At 47.9% G+C, this 20,220-nt stretch overlaps 1 protein-coding gene across 7 annotated transcripts in view; it reads right to left on the bottom strand.

Moving 5' to 3' along the window:
• Positions 1 to 7,595: 7,595 nt before the first annotated feature.
• The window catches only part of CRTAC1 (cartilage acidic protein 1), a 36,896-nt gene continuing 24,271 nt past the window's right edge, over positions 7,596 to 20,220 (bottom strand). For 6 of the 7 annotated variants that reach the window (XM_083614933.1, XM_083614930.1, XM_083614934.1 and 3 more), the window contains exons 10-16: positions 19,652 to 19,752; positions 19,354 to 19,522; positions 17,981 to 18,129; positions 15,537 to 15,579; positions 15,124 to 15,267; positions 8,485 to 8,610; positions 7,596 to 7,968 (exon numbers count right to left, since the gene is read on the bottom strand). In XM_083614933.1, coding sequence (XP_083471059.1) covers positions 7,838 to 7,968; positions 8,485 to 8,610; positions 15,124 to 15,267; positions 15,537 to 15,579; positions 17,981 to 18,129; positions 19,354 to 19,522; positions 19,652 to 19,752 — 863 coding nt within the window. In that variant the 3' untranslated portion in view covers positions 7,596 to 7,837. Of the gene's footprint in view, positions 7,969 to 8,484; positions 8,611 to 14,159; positions 14,321 to 15,123; positions 15,268 to 15,536; positions 15,580 to 17,980; positions 18,130 to 19,353; positions 19,523 to 19,651; positions 19,753 to 20,220 lie in introns of those variants that run through there. The other variant, XM_083614936.1, reaches the window with a different exon arrangement.

The following is a 20,220-nucleotide window of genomic DNA, read 5'->3' as shown; positions in this document are numbered from 1 at the left end:
ATAAAGAGTTAACTTCACGGACGCCTTGTGAGTTATTGTTTATCTGTTCCCACCTCCCTCCTTGACTATTAGATATATTCATTTGGAACAGTCTCATACCATTTCTGCACACCTTTTCATGCTCGTTCCCTCATACTAGATGATGCTGATTTAATGGGCAGCTTTAACCACATAGAATTCCAATACAGTGGTACCTCGGGTTAAGTACTTAATTCGTTCCGGAGGTCCGCACTTAACCCGAAACTGTTCTTAACCTGAACACCACTTTAGCTAATGGGACCTCCGGCCGCCACTGTGCCGCCAGAGCATGATTTCTGTTCTCATCCTGAAGCAAAGTTCTTAACCTGAAGCAATATTTCTGGGTTAACGGAGTCTGTAACCTGAAGCGTATGTAACCCGAAGTGTATGTAACCCGAGGTACCACTGTAACTGCCTTAAGCCTCTTTTCCACAGGCTAGTTGGTGTTAGGTGGCCTGGGAGTGGCAGTCAATCGGGAGTGTGAACCTAGCATTGCCCTCACTTGCTTTCCATGGATCATTTGGTGTCAAAGCTTATGTAGGCTGGCCTTCCCTGCCCACTGCTTGCTGGACTACAACTCCCATCAGCCCTAGCCAACATGGCCAATGGTCAGGAATGATGGGAGTTATAGTGCAACATCTTGAGGGCACCAGATTGGGGAAAACTGATGCAGATCTTCTGCTGTGCTAGGCCCCAGCCTCTCTGTGCCTTCACCAAGATCTCAGTTATTCAGAACTTACAGCAGTGTAATAATACATATCAGAAAAGCATGTGAACTAAGCCAGATAAGAGTTTGGGGGCTTGTAACACTCACCTCTCATTTAAAGTGGGTTTTATGAGCCCCCAGAGTTCATTTCTGAGCCTGATATGGCTCACGAGAACTTCCCCAGCATCGCTAGTCCCTGGTGGCTCTTGCTTGATCAAGTTTGTGCAAGACTTCCCTGACAGGTGATCAGCTTGGCCAATGATCTACTTGCCTGGGAGCCAGAATTCTTAATCCAAGCTTTCCCTTTGCTCCGCCTCCACCCCCAAAAGCTGATAGTTGGCATTATTAAATCTAGGAGCATTGACCACAGAGAATGTGTGCATAGGGATGCTCATTCATGGCCAACTGTAGCATACAGGGGTCTGGGCACTGAGACCAATACTGTGGCATGGATTGCAGCAATTCAGAGAAAACCTATGTGTGAATTCATATTTTTTTTTTTACTTGAAATATTCTAACCATGAGGTTGCAAAGCCCTGCAGGTCTTCTGAAATTCATGTTTATATCACAGCACCCTCAAGTGGTGAAGGATTTTAAGAGGCATAACCAGGGCTATACAGTATATATATATCAAATTCCAAAAGAGCACAGAATTCTGTACTGAGAACAGGATGTTTCATGTTAATCTTAGCTTTTGTGGTTTTTGAAAAATGAAGCTTCTAGCCCTTTTGGCTGTGAAGGTGTGCTGAAAAGCAACGTGGGCAATATCTGCTGAAATCTCAGGACCTGGAAAGGCAGCTGTTTAGCAGCAGAAGAAGAACAAGTCTTCCGTGTTCTTTGCCCTTCCCATGACTAGCAAAGGCAGAATAAATTATGCAAAATATAAATAATTGAAGAATGAATTATGCAAAATAAGAGAAGTGTACACATTCCCCCAACTTGCATAATTTATATAGATTGCATATTTCGGCATTGGCACTAAAAATATTTATTTATTCAGTACACCAAGTCCTTGCCATAACCATGGATTGTCTCCATGGAAAACCTTACATTATTTTAAATAACGGTAATAGCAATAATGTAGAACCACAGATTTCTACTTTTGAATGCCCAGTCTATGGATGAATCTCTTTTCCACCATGTTGGACCATGTTTACACAAGCAATTAGAAGGCATAATAGAATAGAGACTCTTGATCCCAAGGTCGTGGGTTCAAACCCCATGCTGGGCACAAGATTCCTGCATTGTAGGTGATTGGACTATATGTCTCTTGTGGTCCCTTTCAACTCTACAATTCTATGATCCTTGGAATATGGTGCAACAATATCCTTTAGTGTTTGATCAGTGATTCATCATGACACTGCTTGTTGGTCCAGTAAAAGGTCTTATTGATTCTGTGCCTCTATTTCTGTAGGACCAACACAGCAATAAAAACTGCACAATAAATGCTGTGAATCCATATCAACTGTATAAACTATGACAGGCTGTGTTTGTGTTCAGAACAGTATGAATGGATAACTACTTTGTGTTGTGTTTTTAAAATGTGGTTCTATTAAAGGCCCACTCATCCCTTGATGAACATAACATCAAGTGATGACTTCCACGGGTGAAACAGTCATCACAGATCAACCACAGCAGACAGAACATTCAAACTACCTAATATAACCCTGGGCACAATATTTTTCACACATTTATCTGAGAGCCATGAAGTAATATCAGTGAGTGATGAACTATCAAATGATATATAAGGAAGTGTGAATCCATCCTGTGAATCTCTTCCATCCATCTGAAGATCACACAAATGAGCTGCCGGAAAGTTCAAGACCCTTTGCCTCTGGGAAATGGATACTCTTTAGTTTTATTGACTCTTGTGTCAGTGAGAGCTGCGCTTGCTATCGCCTTCTTTTACCTATCTTCCACATCAGCTTTATTTCCTTATTTCCCATCAACTTCCACAGAAGGCATCATCCTTTTCTATCTCCTAGAAAGACCAAACCTGATTTAGATAGCCCAATAGCCTGATCTGCTCTTCTGCAGCTACCAGTGTACCTGGGGACCAGGCTGATGGAGCAGTTCCACATGCACCAGAGGCTGGAGTCTAGGGTAAGGAGCGCCATTCAGTAACAGCTCATTGGAGTGTGCTTGTGTTAAAAAATGGCATGTGGCATTGCTTGTATGAATCTGAAGGAAGTGACCAAACACAGGTAGGAGCCTCGAAGGGGTTGTGTATAGTTCTGCTAACTTAGCCAGGAGTTTCTGCTGGACTCTGTCTTTATGGGTGGAATGGACTCTCCGGAAAGTGATAGACTCTCCTTCCTTGCAGGTTTTTAAGCAGATGTTGGGTGGTCATCTGTCATGGATGCCTTAGTAGATATTCCTGCATTGCAGGGAGTTGAACCCTCAGGGTCCCTTCCAACTCCATGGTCCTTGATTCTTTGAGGCTTTAGCTTCAATCTTTTTATTCCCCCTCCCCATAGGTCTTCAGAGCTAATGCTGTGGTGTTTAGTGCCATCAGCTGGGGGAAAGTATTCTGCAGTCCAAAGCATGCCTAGATGAGGAATATTCTACAGTGAAGAAGATAGAAGGTATTAGGTGAGTATGAAGGTCCATTGCCTGGGAATTCAACACAATAAGAGGTGGGCAGGCCTGGGAGCCATCACTTCCCCCAATTGCTGGCCTCTGTGTGTGTTAGCTGCAGAGTTGTTTGTGGAAGAAGCAGGGAATTATGGGAGTCGTTTACCCCTAGATCTTTAGGGGAAAGGAATGAATGTGGCACCACAGTGTCTAATTTTGATGCACTTGACTATGATGTAATCCAAACATTTCTGAATATACATTACACCCTCCAGCAAATCATGTCAAAGGGGGGAGGGATGTGACAGATGAGTTGGGATGCTTGGGCTGACATAAGATAACAAATGGCCCTGTCATTTTGTAAACACAGTGCAGGATTTGATGTTCAGGATGATTGTAAAATGCTAAATTAGAGATGTAAGATCATGTGACATCACTGAAACGGTATTAGCATCTTGAATCTGATCTGAGGTGTGGACCAGGCTGCCTATTCCATAGACCTCCTCAGCTCAGTTGGCTGGCATAGATTTCATATGGTGACTAAAAGCAGTTTAGATCCAAGTGTTTGAGCTTAACTGGATTATGGATTTTGCTATTAGCAAACACAAATTATTTGTGCGATAATCACTGAACATTCCAGACACCGTGACAGTTTCTGCATAGGGGTCTGGAGATCTAGCAATACTATCTTAACCTTCCATGATGATTCACTGCCAGCCTTAAGCCTCTTGACAATCAGCTCCATATATATATATCACAGAGCCAACATCTGCAATAAGTAGGAAAATTGTGGTAGAAGCCTGGAAGTCTGAGAAATGACAGAAGTGATGATGATACCAATATACTAGATCAGCTATAAATTGAGATAATTACATTATTCTTATCAGTTTTCACTCTTTCTAAGGTAAAACCATCTCAGTTGCAGCTAATGACAAACCTGCAGGCCTGCAGGCCACCTCTGACTGTCAGTGACCTGGGGACACAGGAGCCCCACTGTAGCCAGAAGGTGGGGAGTCCTACACCCCTCTTGCTTTCATAACCCACTCCGTCAAAGAGCCTGTCCAATAAAAGCTTTGACTGATGTACACTTGTGTTTCTGTGCTAGTGAAGGCTAGTGAACAGGGATCTCTGTTTCCCATTTGTTTCTCAGCTGTGTTCATGATGAGCCACCCCCTGCAGGGGGGCTCAGGAGTTTTAGGGACTATTCCACTACCACACCCGCATCAGGGCTCAGCGCCCGCATCTTATCCACCCTCTGTCCGCTCCTACCGCAATCCCCCTAGTTACTGCTGGTGTGATAAATCATGCAGCTGGGCTGCATGGTGGTGAAAGATAAGGGGGTGGGGGGACATTGATATCATGGTCTGCTGGATTCTTAATCTGCAGACAGTGGCAATCAACCAAATGAACATGGGAGATGTAGCGGGATGAGATTAAGTGGGCTGGTAAAAATGACAGGCAGCCTGAAGCAGGTCAAAACCAGGCAAGTAGCCAAAATGGGCTATTGGTCCCTGCAGGGTTGATGTCAGCACTCACCATCCTTGGGCATCCTCCAGGGCCCCAGGGCCCTGGCAGGACCCACTGATGCCATCTGTTCTGGGCTCCACTTAGAAGAAATAAAATGCACCCACCACCCTCTAAGCAACCACCATTCCAATTTCCTATGGCATTACTGGTGTAGCATCACTGCAAGGTATTGTGGGAAATGAAGAAGACTGTTAGGCTGCTTGGAACATTGCCATTCACTGCTGCAAACCAGGGCCCTGACTCTTCCCCAGCAACTGATGCTTGTTTACCCAATAATAACTCCCTGAAGGATTCACCCTGGAGACTCACCTGTCACAAAGTGCACAAAGGTGGGGTTTTTTTAATACCCAAGGAATTGTTCCGCATACGAGATGATGTGAACATCAAAACGTCTTATATAAACTACCCACCGCTGACTGGGTTTGTAGCAAGAAGAAGTTGTGCCTTTCCTTTCCATTTGCGATCATTCGGCTTGTCTGCATTTGTATAAATATATCCATATTTAAGCAAACAGACATTTTAAAATATAGATTGCTCTGCAGTAGATCCTGCAAATCACCTGCTTCCGGCCTTATCTATTGATTAACTCGTTCACTACAGAAATATGCCAGAGCTGCCCAGAAAGAACTTGGAAGTTGGGGCTCCCATCAGTAACAAGGAGAGACTCCTCACCAAAGAGAAGATTTTTCCTGGTTGTGTGTTACTCAAGCGTCATTACTTGCCTGATTATAAAATAAGCAGTAATGTGATTGTAGCATTTAAAGCTGAGATTTAAGCACAACATTCAAGAGCCAATTTCCTTTCTAGCTCAACCTTTTAAAAAATGGGTTTTCCGGGGAACAAGTGGAGATCGTTTTCTTGAGCTTGGTCTCCCAGGCGAAAGATTGTGACATTGTGATAAGTAGCCTGTCACAAGGTCAGCGTCACGTAGGAATTTTGTCTGAACGGTCCCTCGATAAATTCCACCTGCTCTGACTGCTGAAAGGCATCTCATGCACCCTGCACAGTGTTATGCAGGACTGCCCTGTCACAAAACCCCTAGGTCAGTGATGGTGAACCTTTTAGAGACCGAGTGCCCAAACTGCAACCCAAAACCCACTTATTTATCGCAAAGTGCCAACATGGCAATTTAACCTGAACTGGTGCATAATCTGCAGTAGCTGTCACTACTCTGACTCCTATTTAGCCCTGAAGAAAGAAGTACCGTATTTTTCGCCCTATAGGACGCACTTTTTCCCCCTCCAAAAATGAAAGGGAAATGTGTGTGTGTCCTATGGGGCAAATGCAGGCTTCAGGAAGCTATCCGGAAGCCTGGGGAGCCCGTGGGAGTTCCCACCAGGCTCCCACAGCTTGCAGAGAGCTGCCTGCACCCCGAAGCCTGGGCGCGCTGAGCACTCGCACCCGGGCTTCGGGTAGCTCTGCGCAAGCCGCGGGAGCCCTCCCACGGCTTGTGCAGAGCTGCTTCTATCCGAAGCCTGGGCGCGCTGAGCAGTTGCGCCCGGGCTTTGGGTAGCTCTGCACAAGCCGCGGGAGCCCTTCCACGGCTTGTGCAGAGCTGCCTCTATCCCGAAGCCTGGGTGCGCTGAGCAGTCGCGCCCAGGCTTCGGGTAGCTCTCCGCAAGCCGTGGGAGGGCTCCCACGGCTTGCGGAGAGCAGCCTGTTCTGGGGGCTGGGGTCGGGGGAAGCTCGGGCTTCCCCTGCCCCAGCCTTGCACCTGGGGGGAAAATAATTTTTCCCCCCTTTATTTCCCCCCCAAAAAAACTAGGTGCGCCCTATGGGACGGTGTGCCCTATGGGGCGAAAAATACGGTACCTGGTTACCATATTGCATTGTATCTGGGGAATTTGTGTGAAGTCCAAGCAAGCCCTCTCAGTGTTTGCATTGAAAGAGAAGGTGCATATAGATCTTTTTGCCGTACATTAACCCAACAATTACCCATTCTCAGCACCGTTGTTTGCCTTCTTGAAGGTAAGTGTAGTTAATATGTTTTGACATCACCACCATGAGACTGGGTTTGTCTTCTCTAGGAGCTACTCATCTTCTCTGTTAGGATAAAATACTTGTTTCTGCAGCAGCCGGAGCAGCTTTTAGAGAAAATAAATTCAACAGTGTTTTCCCTGCTCCCTTGCCCAGCCCCGACCGGCCCCTATGCAGGGTGTCTGGCATGGCCCTGGGCGCGCCCTCACCCGCTGCACTTGGCTGTGGTTGAGCTCAGTGAAGACGTATGCCAGCAAGTGGGAGGCGATCATGGCATGGCGAGGCCAGTGGGGCCCAGAGCCCCGGTGCTGGGTGAAGGACGATGAGGACAGGGTGGAGGCAGCCATGCCTGGCTACCTGGCACTGGAACAAAGTGGCTTCTTTAGGCTTGCCAGCGATTCCATCCGCCCCTGCTGGCTCCCGCATGACGCACCCTGCCTGGCGCCTCTCATTGGCGCTGGGCAGCAGGAGGAGGAAGGCGGCTGCTCCGCTGCCCCATTTCAGCTGAGAACTCTACATGCTGCCCTTGCCTTCTGCAGGCTCTGTGCTGGGGTGACCGTGCGCGTGCCCACAGAGGGGCCTCTGAGTGTCCCCTCTGGCACACATGCCATTGGTTCGCCACCACTGCCCTAGGTAGCATTTTACATTGTGTTGTGCTAGGAAGTAATTTTGGGCTGAACTCAAGAATGCTTTGCCTGGTCCTCAGACTTACAAAGATGACTCCACAGCAGGACTCTCTGAACTTTGTTGCATTGCAATACCTGGGCAAAACCTGGGCAAATAAACCCCGAAGTTCTTCGCGTGAGTCAGGAAAGAGCTTTATTATTATTATTCAAGAAAAGCAAGGAAAGGGTGATTCGGTTCTCCAAACAGGTCCTAGTGGGTTCGCCTGGAGGAGGTGGAATCACTAACTCGGGGGAGAGAAGTTGTCCTTTGTGCCATACGGAAGCTGGGCGTTGTCTGTTGCATGGGCCACTAATGCTGGGCATGCACTCCAGCTGGCAGCGCCCACAGTGGAACACCATTGCCACTGAATCAGTTCTTCACACAGCGCCGCCTGTCTGCCCCCAAGGAGAAGCCTTGCTGGCAGTGGCAATGGAAAGAGCCAGGCTCATTGTGGCAGATGTGATCACACGGGGCCGGTCTTTCTCCGCACTCATTTACATCTGAAAAACAGAAGGAAGAGACATATTTCACCCAGCGGGAGGAGCAGATGCCAGCGGGGATTTCAACGGAGTGCCCAGCAGCAAGGAAAGCCTGCTCCTTGGAGCCTACTCCTTGCAGCTGAAAAAATGAAAAAATGATGCCTGCAGCAAACGGTTACCCTACTCCCTATTATTGCAAGAGATAGTCGCTGACCCAGCTCTTCCACAGTTTTGTGCCATGAAACACCTGAGAGAGACCTAGAAGAGGACATGCTATGGCAATGCCTGCCACCATGGAAGGTCTGGTGGTCTGGCTCATTGCTTGCAGACTTTTTGGAGCAACAGCTGCTGGCCTGCTCAGCAGATACTGGCTACTATTTTTTTAAAAACACACACACACACACACACACACACACACACTCACTCACTCACTCACACACACACCCCAAAATGTATATACTACTTGTTTGTACTAAAAGCTTGCAGTGGTTTACAAAAAGGATTAAAATATTAATAAAAGACAATTTAAAAACTTACCCAGGCACTTGTTGGCATCTTGGGGATCCGTCTTGAAGCCAGGGTGGCACTGGCAGGAATGCCCACCCTGTGTGTTGACACAGACGTGGCTGCAGTTATGCAGACCATAGGTGCACTCATTTATGTCTGGGCAGAGAGGAAGGATCATAGTGAGCGCAGCAGTGGTTAAGTGTTCCTGTTCACACACGTGTCTCCAACCTCACGGGGAGACCTCATGGGCACCTCTCAGACAGCTATTACCACTGGGGAAAACATGGTTAGATTCCCATTCCTGATACCCTCAGGGTCAGCCTTGTAAAAACATGCCCCAAATTCCCATGACCATTGCCATCCCCAAATTGCTGGGGTAGTGGTGAAAACCTGGCCATGGCAACTAATTATGCAGACCTCATTGGGGCAGCAAACCTTTGTGACAGACGGCTCAGGTGGCACCCTATATTTAGCCATTTAGCAGGTAAGTGAAGCCTCCAAAGAGATCCAGAGGAAAGCCATTTTGCACCCAGTGGACAGTTTTATCAAGAGCATGAACTGTGCTCTATTTCCAAGGAGATGATCTGAGACTATCCAGGCACCAGCACTTAGCAGGGGAAAGTGGTGTTTCCTCATGTCCACTACTCTGGTGTGGGGAAGCTTGCAATGATAGGCTGCTGATTCTCTCTTTTTCCCCTCCAGAGGGCACCAGTGTCCTATCTGATTGTTGCCATCTGGATATGCAGCAAAGAAGCAAGAAAAGGCTTGGTCACTCCTTCAGGTTGTGCTCTCGAACTTATCTGACCAAGTGACACGTCTACTTCTTAATTGATCAATGGAAGCTCTATGGAACCACAGCCCAGGTGCCCAGAGTATGTGACTTTCGCAACAGAGCAAGGGGGTGATGCAGCAGATCAGGATTCCAGCCTCTACTCCAGCTGTAGGTATCTCAGTGCCCCTGCTGGGTCAGGTGCACGGAAAACAAGAGCCCGTCAAGAGTTCAGTTCCCTAGAACTAGGCAAGGCACACAATCCAGACACATAGCTCACGGAGGCACATAATACCCAAATACACATTTGAGCACATGGCAAAGAATGATAAGGTGTGACATGGCCAACACTTATCAGCACCCTGTGTGGCACATCAACGTTCACTCACATTTCTGGTTCATTCAGGCACACACTTGTGAACATGTGACTCACACGGCATATATATGCACATTGTATTGCCACTGTTTATCCCCTGAGATCTGCTTCCAATCAAACTATCATGGGATCTACAGTGGCACCTCGGGTTACAGACACTTCAGGTTACAGACTCTGCTAACCCAGAAATAGCACCTCGTGTTAAGAACTTTGCTTCAGGATGAGAACAGAAATCGTGTTCTGGCAGTGCAGTGGCTGGAGAAGGCCCCATTAGCTAAAGTGGTGCTTCAGGTTAAGAACAGTGGTGCTTCAGGTTAAGAATGGACCTCCAGAACGAATTAAGTTCTTAACTCGTGGTACCACTGTACATGCATTTCTGCTTCTCCATCAGCAGCATAGTGGTATGTCAATTCTCTCTCTCTCTCAATTTTAGACATATCTGAGGACTTACCTTTCTAAGAAATATGGCCATATAAATCAGCAGCAAAGACCTCTGAGGGTTTAAAATGGGGCCGGAAGCACAGGATCATGGAGCTGGAAGGCACCTAATGGGCTACCAAATGGCCGATGTCTCCAATCTGGACTGGAACCTGTGCTCTCCCCAGATGAGCTGTTCAGAATCTGGAGCCCCACATCAAACCAATGCCTTCAAGTTACAAGAAAGGAGAAAACTTTCTGACAGTCAGAGCTGTTCGACAGTGGAACAGTCTCCCTCGGGAGGTGGTGGACTCTCTTTCCTTGGAGGTTTTTAAAAGCAGAGGTTGGATGGTCACCTGTCATGGATGCTTTGGCTGAGATTCCTGCATTGCAGGGGGTTGGACTAGATGACCCCTGGGTTCCTTCCAACTCTACCATTCTATGATTCTGTGATTCTTCCCACTCTCTACACACACTGTAAATAAAGATTTCCCAGATTCAAATTATCCCTGAACAATTGCGGCCAGCCTTCTTAGCTTCCTGCCCAAGATGTATTTCAACTGTGGTCTTTAGGGCAGGTAAGCCCATACCTAGTGCAGAAGACCAGGTGGGGGATTTTTTTAATCAGCCATGATGTGGAGCTCTTGCTGCCCTGCCTCCTCTCTGCCTCTTATTTACTACGTTTTTTGTCTTAGTTTCATGGATAACAGTGATGGCGAAGGTCAGGGATAGGAAGAGGCTAGGGTGGGATAGAATCATTAGTTATGTACACGCCCTCCTGCAAAATTGCCCTGTGGACTCAAAACTGAATGAGTCCTCAGCAGAAATGCAACACGCAGCACATGGATAAAAGGGAAGCTGTTCTGACCCTCATGAAATGCAGCAAATAAATGATGTGCTGTAGCAATGGTGCTTTCTCTTGGCGACACCAGACTTTGAGGCTTGTTGTTCTGTGGCTTAGTCTGGCCAAATCGATCAGCTCCTTCTGTACAGGTGAAACGGTTGCAGAGAAAAAGCAGTCCTGCTTTTCAAGAGGACAAAGGCTTCACAGCAGTGCAAGGCCAACTGAATTTCCCATCAGGAAGATGTGGGTCCTGGCAACAATGCCAGAGATGTGACAGGACTTCAGGCAAACAAATAAAAGCTTCAAGAAACAGGATCCTCTAGAGGAGAGCCCCAAGAGGTCATGATATCTTGGATTTGATTCTACATCATATTGGAGAGAGGATTGTTAAAGCTGAAGAACCACAAAAGCTTTGCATTCCAGAGGACAGAAGTAGACCTAATGGACTTAAATTACTGTGTGGTAGATTTTGGTTGAACATTAGGAGAATCTTCTCAGTGCTAAGAGAACTTTGGCAATGGAACTAATCATGTCCAGTGGGGATTGGGCCCTCCTTCCCTAGACATGTTCTAAGCAGATGCTGAATGGCTGACCGTTGGGATTTTGGGTGTAATTTTGATGTAATTTTAGATTTCCTGCATCAAGTAAGGCGTGGGGATTCTGCTAAACTGCAGCTCCCATCAGCCCCAGAACCCATGGCCAATGGCTAGATATGATGGGAATCATAGTTAAGCAGAGAGCAAGCCACAGGCTCCCCACATTAGAAGACGGCCTCCAAGACCCCTTCCAGTCCTAGGATTCTACGAGCAAAAATAGCAAAGGGATTTGTTCTCTCCGCAAGAAGCATATTTAGGCTGCAAATGAGACAAAGATATATGGAATGAAATTCTGAAACTGTATCTCTAGAAGCAGGAAGAGTAATGTCATTAGTCAAAAGAGAGCCAGATAAACTTATGAAGGGTGTTGAATGAGAAGCATCATCTTAGGTTTCAGGAACAGTCAAATGTGGTCAGGAAATAATTAACCCTCCCCGAAAGGTGTGCATTTCTTTTCTCTCCTTAATAACAAAAAAAAAAAAAAAAATCACTCATTGGTAGTGATGAATGAACTTTGCAGTTAGGTTTGGAATTGAGCTGGGTAGGGAATGGGGAGCAGGAATTAACTATCCCACCCCTAATTCAGAAAATAGTTAAGAGGGATGTTGAACTCAGTTCCAAGCCTGTTTCAGACACACTTGTGCCCCAAAATGACAAGATCCAAAAAGTTATCCAAACCCTCACAATGGCAACCCATACCCATTCACCTGTCCTTGCCCTCTGAAGCCCCTTGTTCCTCTGCATGTGTCTTTGCTGCTCCTCCAACAGCAGGGAAAAGGAGAGGGGTCTCTTTCTCCCCTTCCCTCTCTACTGTCTGCATGCTGCTATGGCTCTGTGTTAGACGCAAGGTGTACTGGGAAATGTAGTTTCCCAGAACTATTGGCATAGATTACTGGAGAGTCACATTTTCCAGTGCTTCTTGCATCTGGCACACAGCATGCCAACTGTCCTCTCCCTTTGACTGCTGAAGCACACACACACAAACAAAAGCATGGAAATGAAGGGGCAGTGATGGATGGGAGGCAGGAACACAGGACATTTTTAGTCCTTCTCTGGCTTGGATTTTAATCTGAACCAATGAAAAACTTTGGGGGTTCTAGTTCTTGCAATATATTTTAACATAAGTTCATCCAGATTTGTAGTCCAAGGATAATGGTTTGATCCCTCACAAGGGTTTGCGAAGGTATCTTCTACCAAGTCAGGCTGATTGGTACCTACATGGATTTCTGCCTTTTCCCTTTCCCCCTCCCGGTTTGTGGCACAAATTGCTTGCCTGAGCCTTCTAGGCTTCCTTTGCTGAAAGCTTTTTGTAGCAACCATGTTTTTCAGTGTGTCTAAGGCAGGAGCTGGCCACATGACTCGGAAGCTGTACACCGGCTCCTTCGGCCAATAAAGCGAGATGAGCGCCGCAACCCCAGAGTCGGTCACGACTGGACCTAATGGTCAGGGGTCCCTTTACCCTTTACCTTTAAGGCAGGAGCACAATAACTTGAGAATGGGAAATGCACAGCCATCAACACAAAGGAGAAATCATGGCCAATCAAGACACCCTGGGTAATGCCCATTTTTATTCATTTTATTTACATATGCATTGCATATTTACAAACATGCATATCCCCTTCAAAGTTATGGTGTTCATAGTATAATAGGCATTGGCCATACTGGAAACCTGTTTTCCATGTGATGCCCTTACCTTTGCCTTGTAACAATCTTTGGTATGGAGCACTTTGCTCACTTCTGTTGTGTGCATGTTATGCATTAGAATAATCTAACAAAAATCAGTTGTTGTTGGATTACAGCTCCCATCATCCCTGACTATTAGGCCAGTAGGACTCCAACAACATCTGGAGGACCACAGCTTCTGCAATTGTGATAGAAATTGCAAGGGCTTAAAGATTTTGGTCGAGCTGTTTGCATAGGGAAGAAGTCACCACAGCTCAAACAACTGAGCTACTAAATAGTAGAATGGCATGGCCTTGGCTGGGAGGCAAATAGTCAACATGCAGTTGTCTTACAAGTTGAAGCCTCCTCGTGTGTAGCCAAGTCATTTGCCCTGCGGCTGTTATGGCTACCCATCTCCATGAAGGTTCACACGTGTCTCTCACAAAAGGAAACTGGCACACAGCTTGGCACCACCTCATTCTTGGCCTACGCTGATCTTCTGAATATAAGTTGTGGCCCCGCATTCCCACCCAAAGCCCCAAGCATAGCTGCAAGCAGGTGCTTATAGACAGTGTAGAGTTTATTGGGTGGAGTGAGCTGAGAGACCGGGTGGGTTCAGACTTCAGACACACACTGGTAAGACAAGGTCAAGGTGAATCCCGGTCCAGTCGGGCTGGGGGAGCAGGAGGAGGAGGGAAGGGAAGCAATCATGTCACAGGCCAAACCAGCAGGCACAGGGTAACTGTTATCAGTTTTAACCAAGCAAGCAACTACCAGCGGGAGCCGCCATCTTGGTTAAAGGCAAGCTCCTAGGAAGATGGCAGCCACTCTGAGGAGACAAAGCATTGGTGGGGCCTCTGCCCTGTCTTGTTTTCTCAGAAAACATGCAAGGGGTGTGACACTAGTGAGAGAGTGTCGTCCGCCGGGCTGCGTAGTGCCCTTTGCAAAGATGGCTGCCCCCACCTCAGTCCATGTTCCCAGGGACCACCATGAGAAGACTGGATGAGAGAGATTGGAGGGGAGGAGTACAGGGGAAGCCACTTCCATCTATAAAGGCTGCTTTTTGTCCTTTATTGGCAAGGCTTAAAGTGCATAGGAGTGAAAGCAGAGTCCGAGGCAAAGTGGAAGAAGAGGGGCAGAGGGCAAGATGGGGCCCAGCCAGCTTCCTGAGGAAGGGTATCCACCAAAAAAGGCCACTTGAGCTGCACAGAGAGGGAAACAGAAAGAGAGACAGAGAGAAGGAAAGAGAAAGACAAAGACAAGGCAAGAGTTAGTGGCAGTTGGCAAAGAGGAAGGTCTTCAGGGGCTGAACCAAATGTTTGCTGCCTGACAAGGGCCTGGTAACCCCAGTGGCGTAGCGTGGGTTGTCAGCACCCGGGGCAAGGCAAGTAATTTGCACCCCCTAACCCGTGGATTTGCGCCCCCTAACCAGTGGATTTGCGCCCCCTAACCCTAACCCCCAGATGTTGCGGCCGGTGCGGCCGGCCCCCTCTGCACCCCCCACGCTACGCCACTGGGTAACCCTACCTACCATTGAACATACAGAGGAAAGCAACAGGTGTGGGGGGGGGATGACTAAGCACCCATTTCCACACATCCCTGCAAATTGCACTCTTTGCCCACTGCTTTGCAGCTGTTCGGCAACTATTACGCTTTTCCAGACCCATGCCTGATGCCAGATGTCATATTTGGCCCGAAGGTATACTTTACTGCTTCTCCTCCTTTGCTCAGGCATCCTAACACGGCATACAAAGCAGGCGCTACAGTGTCCCCCACCCCATGCCATCTTCTCATTGGTCAACGTACAGAGATCGTGATTCCAAGCTCAGGACCTCACTGGCTTCACTGCTTTCCCTTGCTCCTTCCCTTCTTGGGATTATGAAATAAAGAAAACCCAGTTTCAGGTAAACTTTTCACCGCTCGGGTGGCTTCAAGGGAGGGCTCAGCCCCTGTGGGGAGCGCCTCTCTCTCTCCCTCCCTCTGCTCTGCCAAAGCCATCACTCACCAACGCAAGCTGTGCCGTCCTCGTTGGGCTCAAAGCCGCGATTGCAGCGCTTGTTGCTGCGGCAACGGTACCCGCCATATGTGTTGATGCAGATGGGCCTGCCCCTGGGGCAGACAAAGGGGAATTCTGCACACTCATCCATATCTGAGAAAAGTGGGCAGAGGGCGGGTGGAGGGAGGGAGAGGGGTAAAGAGAGAGAAAGAGAGTGTGACGGAGGCCCAGGACAGGACATAATCTAACAACAGCCTCTTAACACCACGGTTGGGCTGTTCCTTTATCCCCAGAGACTACCGCTGTGCGGCTGTGGACGGCTGCCACAAAGAGCCCGCCTCGTGCCCCATTGAGCCCAGTTGTGGGTAGAGGAAATTGCACCCGAGCACCATTCACTGAGCTGCCCCTTGCAGGTGACTCACCAACACATCGCCCGTTCTCATGCTGAGAGAAGCCTTGGCCACACTGCGGGAGAAAGAGAGAAATGTGTTATCCGTGTGCTGCCTAATTGCCTCCCAGCCTCGGCTCCCTCTCTACCTTGCCTCCTCCAAGATGCTATTTCCAGGAAATCGGGGGGTTTGTGTGGCTGCCTCAGACCATATAGCAGCTAATGTGGTAGCTCTCAGCCCTTTTTGTTATCATCTCAGTTCTGAAAAAGTATACGGAAAGTTTCTGCTCAACACTTTAAAACAGCAGGGGAACCTAGGCTGGGCTTTCACAGCTGGCAGGAGATGAGATGAGTTCCCCAATCATTCCCCAAGGTCTCAATTGCCTTGTGCGCCTATTTCTTCACCTCTGAGTGTTTTGCAATGGGCAAATTCACTGTCCTGCAATCTGGGCAGCAAAGAAGGAAAGGGTCGGTTGCATGCTGTTCTAGACATCTTAAGATCTGTGACGAAGGGGATGACATATTTTGCTGCAACTCCATGTCTCTCCAGTATTTATAACAGTTCTGTGTAGCAGTGGGAGTAATGCTACAGCCAGACTACCCAAACCTAGACTCTGCGATTCACATATGGAACCCGTTGGACACGTGGCCTTCCCACTTCACTTCAATGGAAGGGGGAAATCCATATGTACAAATGGGTTCACATTCAGAGCCGCTTCCTCTAAAAAAGAAAATGGGGTAACTCAGCATTCACCAAACAGAGAGGTTATCTAACCTACATAGCTTGCCCTCGTCTGGCTGCCCATCCACCTGAACATGAATGGTCCAACTATCTGATGATGGTGTACAAACTCATATCCAGACCTTTCGTCAAAGCAAGTGAATATTCAGGTTCTCTCTGCAAACTTCAGCAGCCTTTATTGGTCAACTTGACAGATGGCAGCAGAGGAAGCAGAGCAGGGGAAGGACAAAGTCTGCTCTGGACCACTTCACCAGGAATAACTCCAGCAATTCCTGCTGCAGCCAGAGCTGAAGAAGTCGTGTTGCAGAACTTTTTGGCAGAACTTTTTGGCACGGACTGTCTAGCCATTCTGTGCCTCCTTCCGCTGCAACTCTAGTGTTGAAATTCACTGAGCTGACGGAAGCACATTTTGTAGAAACGTCATTTCAGTTATTATCTGTCTAGCACACCAAGGCCCCTTCGGCTGGTTTACAGCCTCCCTGATCACTTGAACTGTTGCTGCCACAAATCAGGGAGCTCCAAAACAGACCACTCAAAGGGAACAGACTCAAATAACTGATGTTATTAGTGGCATTTGTATGCCACCCCATACCAGAGGAGTAGGAAATTAGGCCAGCTGATCAGCCTCAAGGAGTCCTCTAATCAAAGGCCTGGTTGGTCCAAGTCCAGTTTAAAAATAAGGAACTCTAAGAAGGGGAAGTGAGCAGGGGCCCTGAACCTGTAGCTAGCATCTAAACAGCAGCCAGAGCAGATACACAGGTTACCTGGCCAGAGTCTTCCCACCTATATTTCTGTTTAAATGATAGCAATTTTAAATTTGCATCTATATATATAACCTGACATTTGCAAATTTTATGCCAACTTGTGTCCTCTTTTTTGGGGGGGGGGTGTATGTGAAAGTGGACACCCTCCTGGGAAGGCTGTTGCCTAGCTGGGCAAGTAACCACCAAGTTTGTCCATTAAAAGAAAATGACATTTGAAAGAGAGAGAAAACCTTGCCCAAGAGCAGCCTGTGAGATTGTCCTTTTCTTTCAATCCCCAAATATAACTTTTTCTGCAAATCTAGTGCCCCCTCCAACTACTTGGAAGTCACTGTCTTAATTTTGGGTGGCCCCATTTTGCTTGGCAGGCACTCAACCACCACAGTTCACTCTTAAGAAGGGAGAAGAGGCCCCTACAAAAAATATTGCAGTGCATCTTCTTTCAGCATGCTATAGGTCACAAGCAGCTGAAGCAAGTCACTCTCTCCCATTTTCTGTTGTTTTTTTATATGACACTCTGCGAACTGCAAATCTTAGGGACCAGTGAACACACTTAGCCTTCACTTTCTTTTAAGAGACAGGGAATTGCCCTTTTTTGATATTTTATTTTTAGATTTATTTATTTGCACTTCTGCGAAGCTCAGGATTCCCCTTTGCCTGCTGAGACACCCTCAGTGGCTCTTTTGATGTCCATTTCTTTCAACAAGGGGGCACTGAATTTGTTACTGGAAGGAGTCCCTATTACGAGGATTCTTGACATGCCTTATACAGGACACAAAGCTTAGGTTTGCAATTTGCCTTTCTAAGGGGACAAAAATAATACCTCTGTCAGCACAGAGCCTCCAACAGGATCTTGCATGGCCCTTTTTCTCAGTGAGATGAGAAAACGGAAAAATGTTCCAAAGAGGAAAAGGTGAAATTGAGGAGGGATCCATTCTAAGTAACATGCACATGGCTGGCAAAGGCAGGGCTCACCTCCAGAGGCAGAATGGTAAGGGGTGATCCCGGAGCGTCCCGGGGATAGGGGATCTCCAGCACGGAATTGATCTCGCTGCTTGCTATCGACCGGCTGATCACCCGGCCATCTGGCCAAGTCACCTCCAGGCTGCTAGGCTCATCCTGTCCTACAGGGAAGAGAAGCAAGGAAGGGTTGAGCCCGGGAGAGATAAGCAAACAAACAAACAAACAAACAAACAAACCTGCAGCCCACCCAGGGATCTGAATTGCTCTAGAGAACCATCTTCCTCTCATGCGGTGGTCTGTGCTTTCCTTTCCCTCTTCCCCCTTTCAACCATTTCTTCCTGCAGAGATGAAAGAACTTGGGATGTGATGAGGGTCATGTCCTTCCATCAAGCACTCTGAGCCAACACTAGCATGGCTCTTGGGCACAAGGCCAGCTGTGAGCAGGGATGTGGGGCAGTGTGGGGCACGGGCCCTCTGACTTCCCGTGCCACTTGGCTTCTCAACTCACAGCGTGGTCTAACCCGGCCAGGCCCCACTAAGCTGGGCCACCTCGGGGCTGTGGAAGAGTAATGAGGTGTGGAGACATGCCGTCCCTTCTGCAGGAACAGCTGGAGGGGGCAGGCAGGGGCCTCGCTGCAACGCACGTCCGCTCTGCTTTTTAGGACGGCAAACTCCTGCCACTTGCTTTTTAAATGAGGACAGGAAGCAGACTTTCCAAATGTTTTGAAAGAAGAGAAGAAGAAGAAGAAGAAGAAGAAGAAGAAGAAGAAGAAGAAGAAGAAGAAGAAGAAGAAGAGGAGGAGGAGGAGGAGGAGGAGGAGGAGTTTGGATTTGATATCCCGCTTTATCACTAGCCGAAGGAGTCTCAAAGCGGCTAACATTCTCCTTTCCCTTCCTTCCCCACAACAAACACTCTGTGAGGTGAGTGGGGCTGAGAGACATCAAAGAAGTGTGACTAGCCCAAGGTCACCCAGCAGCTGCATGTGGAGGAGCAGAGACACGAAACCGGTTTACCAGATTATGAGTCTACTGCTTTTAACCACTACACCACACTGGCTGCACACTGGGGATAGGTAGGTTTCACCAAATCTACACTGTTTTTCAGCAACATTAGCAGACTCAAAGATGGGGCATTATGCCTAGAGGCAGAGGTTTCAGACTGAAGGGAGTTTGTTAGAGGAAGGACAGAAACAAATGTCTATGTAGCTTGCAATGTGTTCTGGTAGCGCAGGGCAGGTATTATCAGGGATGAGCGGCAGACGGGATCCAGGAAGCTCAGAAGCATCATTGGGATGGCCGTGAAGATGGACAGGACGAGAAGAGACCTGGGAGGGCACACACCCCGCTCAGGCTCCAAGCCCTGCTTCCAACTCCTCCACACTCACCCAAGCCAAAATGGGCAACGGGCTCCATCTCGCACAAGTACCCAGACCCTCCATCAATGATACGCAGATGGGCACCACTCTGACGCGTGAAGAGCACCACCTTGGCACCGCGAGCAAATGCCCCAAAGCGCGTACGTGGGATCACTCGCAGCCAGTTGTTGCCAGCGCCCTGTGGAGATGGACAGACAGACTAAGCCAAGGAATGAGCAGGCACGAAAGGGAGGAAGGAGTGGACCATGCTTGCTCAGATGTGGGCTGGGATCTGAGCGCATTGTGAGGAGCACCTCTCAGCACCCACCTCGTTGACCTTGAAGACTGAAAGCGGCTGGGCCATGGACTCTCCATGTGACAGGATCAGGTCCAGCCTTCCATCGCCATCAAAATCCACCACTGCCCCCCCTGGAATGACACAACGTCCATAAGCAAAGGTCTTGTTTAGCACCCATAGGACCATATTCCCCTTCCACAAGCATGGCTGGAATAAGAACCAGTAGTAGAGTCAAGGAATACATCTCTGCCCCATGGTTCCACCCAAATTGCCTCCACTGACACTGACCATCCGTGTGCCTGTTCACCCCAGAAACTGTTTCGGTTCCCGGTGCCAAATGCTTTGTAAACGGCAACACCATTTCTGCGAATGTTACTCAAGATTTCAGCATCTTGGTGGTGGGTGGGAATTCCACACAGCCAACCCCTGGATCTTAATTTAATTGTCATGAAGTAAGATTCTGGCCTGGCTTGGTTTCACTCTTTAGTGGGGTAGGAGTCATCTTGCTTCTTCTTGATGGAGGCACACTTTTATTTTTATGCTATGAATTCTTTCTGCTTGGTAAGTTGTTTTGTATTTTAATATTTTGAAGGTCACTT

Source organism: Podarcis filfolensis (assembly GCF_964270895.1).
Source record: "Podarcis filfolensis genome assembly, chromosome: 5".
Taxonomy (NCBI): Eukaryota; Metazoa; Chordata; class Lepidosauria; order Squamata; family Lacertidae; genus Podarcis; species Podarcis filfolensis.
This window is presented reverse-complemented; position numbering and strand designations above follow the sequence as displayed.